This window comes from Notolepis coatsorum, assembly GCF_963971535.1.
Source record: "Notolepis coatsorum genome assembly, chromosome: 18".
NCBI classification, from domain to species: domain Eukaryota; kingdom Metazoa; phylum Chordata; class Actinopteri; order Aulopiformes; family Paralepididae; genus Notolepis; species Notolepis coatsorum.
Genome location: NC_140182.1, coordinates 100,100,846 through 100,112,927, shown reverse-complemented (window position 1 = coordinate 100,112,927; position 12,082 = coordinate 100,100,846). Strand labels below are relative to the sequence as shown.

Sequence of the window (12,082 nt, the reverse complement as noted above, 5' to 3'; positions counted from 1 at the left end):
CACTGGGATCGAATCCAGCTGTCAGCGGTACCTCCGGCTTGGTCAGTCGTCCCTACTAACACAATTGGCAGTGTTGGCGGGTGGGAAGCCGGTGGGGTATGTATCCTGGTCGTTGTAAACAGTGACTCCTACTGGTCGGTCGGGGCGCCTGCTCAGCAGGGAAGTGATCTGGGGGAGGTAGTGTGATCCTCCCATGCGTTACACTCCCCCAGTGAGAGTCCTCGCTGTCAGGTGAAAAAAAGCGGCTGGCTGACTCCACATGTATCGGAGGAAGCATGTGATGGTCTTCAACCCTCCCTAGGCCGGCAAGTGGGGGGGAAATGCGCGCAGCGACCAGGAAGGGAATTGGCATAACGACTAAGGCCATGGTTACACTGGGCTAAAACAGCAACGTTCTATTTTCGAATGATTACGTTTGCATGTCCAAGTTAAAAAGAAACGCAGTTTTGGCAGGAAAACGCGTTTTCCTAGTGGCAACGCTCAAAAGGTGTTTTAGTTTTGGAAACTCGCCGACAATGGTGCCATGTAATTTGCGCAAGCCGGATACGGAGCCGTTCTGCCCAATGCCCATGCGCAGTAGAGACCCGCACGGTTATTTCCAGTGTTTACAGCAGAGCTGTCCCAAGTAGCTGCGGCTACCAACGTGTTGTCAAGTTATTGTTATAAGGAGCCCAGTCCAAACAGTCTGCATACTGTATTGAGCCGTATTGTATTGTACCCATTCTGCAATCTGTTAAATAAAGTTTTCATCCATTTCTACTAGCGTTATGTAGTGGAATATATTATCATGTCATTATAGTTTTTGTTGAGATATCATTTTATCATTTTACAGCTTGACTGATACACTGAGATCAGCTATGTAATGTGTGTGTGTCTCAGACACACACGATAATCTCCCCAGTCCTCCCCAGCCAGCCAAAGCAATGTTGTTATTAACTCCTGTAGCTGGGAACCATTTTATTTACTTTCATCATCCTTGCAAGTGTGTATTAAACTATGTTCTGCCATATAGGCCATAAGCCACATAGCTTGTGGGAACCGCTCTTTTTTCCTTGTAAGACAGCCATAACAGTCATAGTATTGATCATTCTAACCACCATCCTGGTTATTTTCCAGCCTCTTACGTAGGGCAGTCTTAAATACTTCGAAGCTTCGTTCGATGGCATGAGCTTCGAACATTAAAAAGAAATGGAAGTGTTAAAAAAAAAAAAAAAATGTGTGCCTCCAAAAATATATCCATTGGAGTTGTACACGACGGCGACGCCACACAAAACATAAGGCTATGCCTAGGCTGCTATGACTAATGTGTTACCAAGTTGGCTAATTTATTTGTAATCATCTGCTTTTGTAGGTGCATTGTCTGATATAATTATAAATTAAATATAATATAATTGTTTGCTTGATAGACGAAGGTTGCAACATAATTATGTAATGTCATGTCGTTGGCTGTGAGAGCAGCCCCACTGTGCAGCCGAGTGAAACCTTGTTGGCTGCGTCACAGTCACGAAAGGGGCTACTTAATTAATTAATCCAATCCACTTTATTTATAGAGCACATTTAAAAACAACAAAGTTTACCAAAGTGCTGTACAAGTCCCACAACATAAGATAAAAAATAAATAAAAAAATATATAATAATAAAAAATATAAATATTTCGAAGCTTCGAATTAAGCTCGGCCCCGAAGCTTCGATTGCCAAAAAAAGCTTCGAAGGTCAGCCCTACTCTTACGTCATATGCATGTATCAACTGTGTGTTCAACGAGACTTCGTTCTCACTTCTCTGTCAGACATTTGTGTGAACAACTTTCTGATTCTGAACTGGGCATTTCCTTGTATGATCATATGAAGGAATAAATCTCTAATTTTTTATTCAACTTTGGACTCAGACAATTGTTATTTGCTCACATTATATTATAAACTTCCATTACAGTTAACGTTACTACGTTAATAGCCTCGATGCTAACTATATAGATGGAGAATGCCATTCACATTAGCATGTAGCTAACAACAACGAGATATTTTTGTGAAACTATCCGCTCTTGGTGGTAAATTGTGTTGATGTTGGTTTTGTTTCATCAACAAATGAGAGGCAGAACACACAGTGAATGTATCCGTTTTGTTTATTGCACTTTCTTTGCTGAAAAATAAATGCTACGTTGGCTAAATGGCTCACGCAAGGTATTTAAAGATGGTGGATTGTTGTTTTTTAGCAGGAAGTGTATTGGCACGTTCAACTTTGCTGATTGGTTGAAAATGGCCTTCATGTTTGAACTACATCGCCACCTACTGCTTTGGCATTGTACTACATGTACATCACTGTGCTCAGGAGGCAAAACGATGTCTAACTTGCCTGCCATTACGTAGCGTTCTGAAAAACGAAACTGAAACTGAAAACGAAAACTGGCCCTAGTGTAACCGCAGCCTAAATTGGGATGGGAGAAAAATACAGAAAAAAGGGGGAGGAAAAAATAGATAAAAAAAAAGAAAAGTGTTATTATCTGGGACGATTTTGGGAGTGTTTTTGCTTGCTTTTCCAAATGGTTTCAACTTTGGTCAGATACCTAATTGAACACATCTACACAAACAGCATGCCGTTCTAATACAGCTCTTAAGTCTCGTCATTTAACTCCACAACTCATAACTGCCACCACTTCATCCTCTCTCTCAGTCTCTCTCCCTGACACCTAGGCTAAATTTAATCATCGCCTACTGTTTGGGGAATAGGCTGAATGTGGCGCAATACTACACCAAAGGATGGGGGGGGGGAAACATGGTGTTCAGCTGTTTAGTGTCACTGTCAAGGCATTCAATATGCATAATCTTGTCCATACATTCTAAAAATGCCATGAGTCGTCACAACCACAATTACAAAACATTATTCCTTCACTCATTGCGATATGTTCAAACCAGTCTTCACCTCCCACTCTACACTGATTTGATTATAGAATATTAAACACACATGGATGTGCTGCATATTTTCTAAATGTAACAGTTAGCTGCGGCCTTACACGTCATTGAGTTCGGCTACCCTACCCAGGAACTCTTCATACGTGAGGTAGCCGCTGTCGCGCACCAGCCCCGCGTGTTTCACCAGCTTCTCGGGCAGGCGAGTCATGACCGCCTGCCCTGATAGCTGCTGGCCCATCCTGGCGGCAGCACTCACACAACAGCCCTGGCAGGAGACTGCACCTCATTCAGCACCGGAGAGCCTGGTGGGGAAATAATGTGCAAATCAATGGTAGTTTAGGAGAAGTTAGGATGCTCATTTAACACAATGTTAGCCTAGATCCTTAAGAACTTCTACTCATGCACAATAGAGAGCATCCTGACTGGCAATATCACCTCCTGGTTTGGGAATAGCACCGCACAAGACCGCACTGCGTAGCAGACTACAGAGAGAGTGGCCCGTTCAGCCGAACGCACAATTGGAGGTGGGCTTCCCACTCTCCAAGACATTTACAACAAGCGTTGCAGGTGTAAGGCTAAGAGAATAATCAAAGACTCTAGCCACTAGGGGTGGGAATCACCAGTTTCATCACGATACGATATCGATTCTTTGGACAACGATACGATATTTGCCGATATCACAAAGTCTGCCACGATACGATACGATACGATTCAATTCAGGTGCCTGCGATCGATATGAGGCGATATTATGTGCCCATTTAACACAATCAGTCACATTTAGATCAACTAAAAAAAGGCTACGGAAATATCAATTGATGTATTTATTTTTGAGCTCTTCCAGACATTTAAATGAAAAACAATCTATTGTTTTTAATACAAATAGACCTCCTGTTCACTTTTGTTTTTATATATTGAGCTTTAACACACACACACACACACACACACACACACACAGTCCCCCACAGCCCCCACCCCTCCTCCTTCCAAGTCCCCTCTCCACTCTCCTGTTCTCTCTCACGGTTAGCTGCTTAGCTTTTAAGCAGCCAACGCGACGTTCATTTAGATATTTAACGCGACGTTGGCATAAAGGAATGGCGACGATGCAACGCCTGTTATATGCATTTGACCCGTTGCGGGGAAAAAACTGCACAGACTTATATCGGCTCGCAAAATAGACGCTCTGTAGTGCTTTACAGCAGACGCAAACACTGCTGTAATGTCTACACAGAGTTTCACAATACTGGGCGCCGGCGGATATGACTCGCAGGGATTTTCAAAATAAGAGTATCGCAATATGAATCGATCTTTTTACGTTGCATCGATCCTATTTGATTATTGATAATAGATCGATATATCGATCTGGATCGATGTATTGTCCCACCCCTACTAGCCACCCAAACAACTGCCTCTTTGAACTGCTGCGGTCAGGCAAGTGATACCGGAGTCTCATGGCAAGCACAGAGACTCAGAAGGAGCTTCTATCCCCAGGCCATCAGGATGCTCAACGACAATAACACTATGTAACAAACCATCAAATACACTCACAGCACACACATCCACACGTACACACTCACTTTAAATAAACAACTCAATGTAGCACCCACTTTACTCACTTTATATTTATTGGTAAAGAGATTTGCACTACAACTCATACCACCTTACCCTAAGTTGTACCTCATCCCATTTCTGCATTGTACTGTATATTGTATTGTGACTCAGTTACTAATTTTTCTTCCTACTCTGTGTTGTATATTGTATATGTATATTGAACACTTGTTTACACTTGTTTACGTACTTTTGACTTTCTATTTTATACTTATCTATTTTTATAATTTTGTATTATTTATCTAGCACACTCTCAGGAGAAGAACAGAAAAAAGCATTTCGTATAAAAGTATTCTGTATTTTTGTATGACAACTAATAAAGAAACTTGAAACTAGCCATAGTGTTCGATTGCGGACATCTTGGTTGCAAAAACAGGTGTAATCAAATAGCTAGTGATTATCATAAAATTACTCTTTGATTAAGAATTAATAAGCCTACTTCCAACCAAGGCAAGCTGCCCATGTCTTAAAATGCGTAATGAAACTACCTAGTGATGCACGATATATCGGCCGCCGATATAATATCGGCCGATATGACCGTTTTTTTACACATCGGTATCGGTCCTATATACTTATCAACTACGTGTTACAGATGGTAATTGTTGGTGTAGCCTAATTGTTTTGCCATGTAAAAGCTAGAAGTCAGCTTGTTTTGTCTTTTTTATTTTATTTCAACCTTTAGGCCTATTTAAAAAGAAAGGTGATTTCCAAAGATCAGAACATACAGGAGGGACCCAGTAAGAACCATCCAGTCATTAGATCAGAACATACAGGAGGGACCCAGTAAGAACCATCCAGTCATTAGATCAGATCATACAGGAGGGACCGTAAGAACCATCCAGTCATTAGATCAGAACATACAGGAGGGACCCAGTAAGAACCATCCAGTCATTAGATCAGAACATACAGGAGGGACCCAGTAAGAACCATCCAGTCATTAGATCAGATCATACAGGAGGGACCGTAAGAACCATCCAGTCATTAGATCAGAACATACAGGAGGGACCGTAAGAACCATCCAGTCATTAGATCAGATCATACAGGAGGGACCGTAAGAACCATCCAGTCATTAGATCATACAGGAGGGACCGTAAGAACCATCCAGTCATTAGATCAGAACATACAGGAGGGACCCAGTAAGAACCATCCAGTCATTAGATCAGAACATACAGGAGGGACCCAGTAAGAACCATCCAGTCATTAGATCAGAACATACAGGAGGGACCCAGTAAGAACCATCCAGTCATTAGATCAGAACATACAGGAGGGACCGTAAGAACCATCCAGTCATTAGATCAGAACATACAGGAGGGACCGTAAGAACCATCCAGTCATTAGATCAGAACATACAGGAGGGACCGTAAGAACCATCCAGTCATAAGATCAGAACATACAGGAGGGACCGTAAGAACCATCCAGTCATTAGATCAGAACATACTGGACCCTAAGAACCATCCAGTCATTGGATCAGAACATACTGGACCCTAAGAACCATCCAGTCATTAGATCAGAACATACAGGAGGGATCCTAAGAACCATCCAGTCATTGGATCAGAACATACTGGACCCTAAGAACCATCCAGTCATTAGATCAGAACATACTGGAGGGACCCTAAGAATATCAAGTTGAATAGGTTCCAATATTCCATTCTAACCATGGACAGATATAAAGAGAGGTTGCTTACCAATATGAAAGGGCTTTGAAAATAAATAAGTACCAGTGTGTGTTGCACCTTTCTGCAAGAGAAGCTGAGAAGGCCAACCTGAACCCAACCCACCCTATCATAAAGGACACAATGGTGAGTATCATATGTGTCACGACTCACCAGTAATACATCTGAGAGCTGAGTGATAAACAGAGTCCAAGGTTTAAGAGTTGATGCTGCAGCATGCCTATAAATTCACCATAGTCCATAGAGCTGATAAGAAGACGGATTAAACAATTATCTTCCTAGTACTAATCAAAAGGAAATCTGGATCTGTTTCTGTACAGGAAACCAATTTTCTTTTGCGGCTTGGAGGCAAGATTATCCACATCATGAAACTTAAATGTAAATTTCTCATTGAGCCACAGGCCAAGATATTTATACTCTGTGACTCTCTCATTACAAGAGCCACTTATGGACGGTAGATGTCGGCACATTATCATAATCAATATTTCTGGCTCTAGAAAACAACATGCATTTAGTCTTACTAGCATTAAGAACTAATTTAAGATTAACTGCAAAGTATCAAAAGAAAGCTGCAACTTTTCAGTGGCCAGCTCAGCCCAGCTGTAGAGAATCAGTTGTATGGTATTAGTCAGCATACAAATGGACATGATGAGAGCCATACAAAGAATAAACAATATCATTGATGTAGATTGTAAAGAGGACAGGGCCCGGAATTGAGCCTTGCAGCACACCTTAAGTTACAGTATAGACAAAATATTGGGCTTCCTTACCTTGACCCAACTTCACACACTGACTAGAAGTAGATAGATAACCCCAAAACCAGTCACAGGCACTACCATCCATTCCAAGCCAATGTTAGACGCCTTTTTTTGGAAGGGTGGGGGGGGTGATCGACTGTATCAAAGGCTTTTGTTAATCTACAAAGAGGGCAGCACAATGTTTCTTCTGATCTAATGCAAAATTATATAATTTGTGGACTAAAAAAACGTAAATTGATTATTTATCACTGCAGGATCTCCAGAACTCCAAGAGATCTCCTTTGCTAGGCAAAATTAAGGTTTCTACTTTAGCCTTAGTTCCAGAAGATCCGAGAAGCTCTGTTACCTCTGACTACAACAACTGTTATTACATAACACCACTGATTAGCTAATGACGTTGTGGATAGGGAACGCTAACTAGCTATTAGCTAACGTTAGTTTTTTTAGCACAAACTTCATATTTGGACATTTTTAAGCGTCAATCTATTTAACACATTTCGGTAACGTTGCTGTTAACTAATTTGAGGTTATATCAGCTTTGCCTTTGTTTCACAGATAAACGGGCAACATGCTTCAGACGAGCTGCTCTGCTACCAGTTAGCCAACGGTAGCTATCATGTTTCGTTATTAACCTAGATCGGATGAACAAGCAAACGCTAACTAAAACAAACAAGTCGGTGTCGTAATACTGATAGGCAATGCTTTCTTACCTAGCACTGAGGTCAGTCAACATATTAGGCTGTATTTCTATGATTTACAAACTACTAAGTGAACGTTCCCCAGCAGTTATCATCCAAGCTGTGATGTTATTTGTTTTGACAGAAAGGCGTCGCAGTTTAGTGACGTCACATACATCAAACGTGCTTGTTTCACCTGTATGCCGTTTTGAATTGATTGATTGAAAACTTTATTAACAGATTGCAGAATGGCTACAGTACAGTACAGTACAGCTCAATACATACAATTGTTAAGGGGATGCAGACCAGAGAAAGACTTTCGTCTTGTTTACATCAGGGTCCCCCATTTTCAATTCATAACATAACATACACGACATACAGATAGATAGACAGTACTGATACATCTATACATTTATGACATACCAGATTTGCAAATACAGTACTGTTTGTGATACAAAAAGAGTCCAGAAAAGAGAGTATATACATTTGATGTAGAAACTGTACATTGGAGGAGGTAACTGAGGTTGGGTAGGTGGGGTGGGGTGGGGTTGGGTGGGTGGGGGGACTGTACATTGGAGGTGGGGGGGGGGGGGGCACTGTACAACTGTACAAGCAAAACTGTACATTGGAATATTGACAAAACCATACTTCGTAATTTACTGTACATTGGAGGGGGTTGGGTTGGGACATTTACAGGGGCCAGTCTGATGCATTCTGTTTTCTAGATTAATTATAAAGCTTTGACTCTCTATCATAAGGATAGACTACGCAATCTATAATAGAAGAGACGAGACGTACACTTGGGCATCTTTTTATGCACATGGGTATGGGTCCACAAGTTACAACACACTCCTACGCAGACTCGCAGAGCTGTATCCACGTCCGTACCACACAGCGTCGTCCAACTCTAACGTTAGGAAAACAAAAACAAACCACGTGAACTTTGGAAATTACTCAATAACCAACTAGGCTGCAGTAAAAAACTTAAAACCAGATTCTCAAACATAAACATAAAGACGGACAACACGCTCATCACAGACAAGCTGGATGTAGCCAATTACTTAAACAGTTTCTTCACAAACATAGCCACAACACTGGTAAACAAACTACCCTCCCACTCAGGGCATTATGGGGTAGAACACATAGTAGCATACTACAAAAACCTAGGGGTCCACAAAGACGACTTCAAACTGGAAATGGTAACAACAGATGAGGTACTTAAAAAACTGAGCGCCCTCCAACCGAACAAGGCCACTGGCCACGACAACATCCCCTCCAAATTCCTCAGAGACTCAGCAGCCGCCATCACCCCAGTCATCACACACATAATAAACCTCTCCATAAAACAGGGACACGTCCCCAAGGACTTCAAAATTGCGAGAGTAACACCCCTGCACAAAAAGGCAGTAAATTAGACCCAGGCAACTACCGCCCTGTTTCTATTCTTACCTCCATCTCGAAAGTCATGGAAAAAATTGTATACGAACAGGTCGAAAAATACCTCGCGGAAAAAAATCTAATCTACGAATTCCAATCTGGCTTCAGAACATCCCACTCCACTGACACATGCCTTCTCTATTTAAACGACCACATCAAACAAGAGGTGGACGCGGGCAAATACTGCGGCATGGTCATGCTGGACCTACAAAAGGCCTTCGACACTGTCAATCACACCATTCTGATTGACAAGCTAAAAGCAATTGGTTTTGATAGTCTATCAGTGAGCTGGATGCAATCCTACCTGGAGGGGAGAGAACAGATGGTGGAGGTAAACGGTACTCTATCCCCCCCCCCCCCTCACAGTAAACTGTGGTATTCCACAAGGAAGCATACTATTACTACAGTAGGTCCGCTACTGTTCCTAATTTATGCAAATGACATGTCGTCAGCTTGTGACTGCAACTTGTTCCTGTTTGCGGACGACTCAGCCCTGCTGGTCTCTGACAAGAACAAGTTACAGGTTGAAAAAACCCTCAGCTCAGAACTAGGCAAAATCTGCATATGGCTCGCGGATAACAAACTATCATTACACATGGGCAAAACAGAGTCCATTCTCTTCGGTTCAAATAACAAACTCAGCAAGATCGGCGGCTTCTCAGTTACAGTGGGTGACAATATTGTCACAAGGAAAGAAGATATTACCTACCTGGGTTCCATCCTAGAGGCAAATCTTTCCTGTGACAAAATGGCATCCAATGTAATAAAAAAAGTCAACCAACGAACTCGATTCTTGTACCGGATCTCCTCACTGGTAAACAAGAATACCCTGAAGACTCTGGCAGGAGCACTCATTCAAGGGTACTACGACTATGCTTGCACCTCATGGTACCAAAGCACCTCAAAGGCGCTAAAAACAAAATTACAAACATCTCAAAACAAACTGGTCAGACTACTGCTTGACCTTACTCCTAGAACCCACCTCACCCCTGCCCACTTTGACAACCTAGGATGGCTTAGAGTAGACGACAGAGTACAGCAACTTGCAATGGGCCTGGTTTACAAGATACACTACACGACCAAGGTACCCATGTACATGTCAAAATACTTCCCAAAGGTCAGTGAATACCACAATCACAACACCAGAGGGAGCTCCACAAATCATGTTAAACCCAGATTCGGCTCAAACAAGGGACTAACCACGTTTAGCAATTATGCCACATCAATGTGGAACGCCCTACCCAAAGCTGTAAAGGAATGTGAATCACTACCCACTTTCAAAAACACTCTCAAAAAACACCTACAGGAGACTGCAATTCGAAACTGGCCCCTGTAAATGTCCTAACACAACCCCCTCCAATGTACAGTACATTACCAAGTATGGTCTTGTCAATATTCCAATGTACAGTTTTGCTTGTACAGTTGTACAGTGTCCCCCACCCACCACTCCTACCCAACCCCCCCCCCCCCCCACCCAACCACCTCCAATGTACAGCCCCCCCCCCCCCCCCCTACCCAACCTCCTCCAATGTACAGTTTCTACGTCAAATGTACAAACAGTACTGTATTTGCAAATCTGGTATGTCATAAATGTATAGATGTAGCAGTACTGTCTATCTGTATGTCATGTATGTCATATATGTTACGATGAATTGAAAATGGGGGACCCTGATGTAAACAAGACGAAAGTCTTTCTCTGGTCTGCATCCCCTTAACAATTGTATGTATTGAGCTGTACTGTACTGTACCCATTCTGCAATCTGTTAATAAAGTTTTCAATCAATCAATCAATCAATCAATCAATCAATCAATCAATCAATCAATCAATCAATCAATCAATCAATCTCTGTTCAACCGAAAACTGGGTCTACGTTGATGAACATCCTTTGATCACCAGACGGTGGCAGCAATGGACACTTCTAAAGAATGCTAAACATTTGGAGTACAATTACAAAAGTCTTACTATTGTTAAAGTTTAGACTGAGACAAATAGGAAGGTATATCTATCCTGTGGGGGACCCTGATGTAAACAAGACGAAGGTCTTTCTCTGGTCTGCATCCCCTTAACAATTGTGTGTATTGAGCCGTACTGTATTGTACCCATTCTGCAATCTGTTAATAAAGTTTTCAATCAATCAATCAATCAATCTATTTGGTTTGGACAGTGTTGTAATGAACCACAACAATGAGTGAGGAGAAAATAATGCAATACAGGAGATGTAAAGAGAGAGGACAAGGGGAGACCACTGAATGACAGAAATGACATGACAACTCAAGCAGAGTAGCAGACCCTTTGCAATAAGGTTGCACCACAGACTACAAATGATATGAACTGGTGTGAGAAGATTCTGAAACTGTTGTTCTTACTCTTTTTGACAAGAGGTGGCATTGATTGAAAACTATTAACAGATTGCAGAATGGGTACAATACAGTACGACTCAATACAAAACGGATGCAGACCAGAAAAATACTTTCGTCTTGTTTACATCGGGGTCCCCATTTTTTCAATTCATCAGGACATTTATGACATACAAGACACAGATATACAGTATACAGAACTGTGTAGTAAAAAGATATCATAAAAAAATATATACATCCGAAGGGGAAGAAACTGTACATTGGTACAGTTCAGTATGGAATCACTGGATGAGCCTTTAAAAACTAAGATTGTTGATTATATTATCTACTCTACTGTATGCGCCAAATAAACGCTCAAGGTTAAAGGGAGACCTAACAGTTCCCTGTCTTCTGCTACTGAAAATACACTATAATAATACTATAATAATAATAATTATTATTATTATTATTATGATAAACGTAATTTATCAAAAGTGCTTTTCAAAACAGTTACAAATGCTTCACAAAAAATTATGAAAACTAGTGCAATTATTACAAAAATGTTTTAAATATAAATGAATAATAAAAACATAAATGCAAAATAACAGAACAGAAGAAACAAAGTGAAGGAACCATGATAAAAAGCCAATCCCAAAACAATTAAGTAACAGTCTATAAAAGTATGTGT

At 41.3% G+C, this 12,082-nt stretch overlaps 1 protein-coding gene across 2 annotated transcripts in view; it reads right to left on the bottom strand.

The window, feature by feature from the left end:
- rnf141 (ring finger protein 141) overlaps positions 1–7,772 on the bottom strand; it is a 31,889-nt gene extending 24,117 nt beyond the window's left edge. Inside the window, exons 1-2 of one of the 2 annotated variants that reach the window (XM_084334277.1) lie at positions 7,654–7,772; positions 3,009–3,209 (exon numbers count right to left, since the gene is read on the bottom strand). In XM_084334277.1, coding sequence (XP_084190403.1) covers positions 3,009–3,145 — 137 coding nt within the window. In that variant the 5' untranslated portion in view covers positions 3,146–3,209; positions 7,654–7,772. The remainder of the gene's footprint in view (positions 1–3,008; positions 3,210–7,653) is intronic. The other variant, XM_084334278.1, reaches the window with a different exon arrangement.
- Between the last annotated feature and the right edge of the window lie 4,310 nt (positions 7,773–12,082).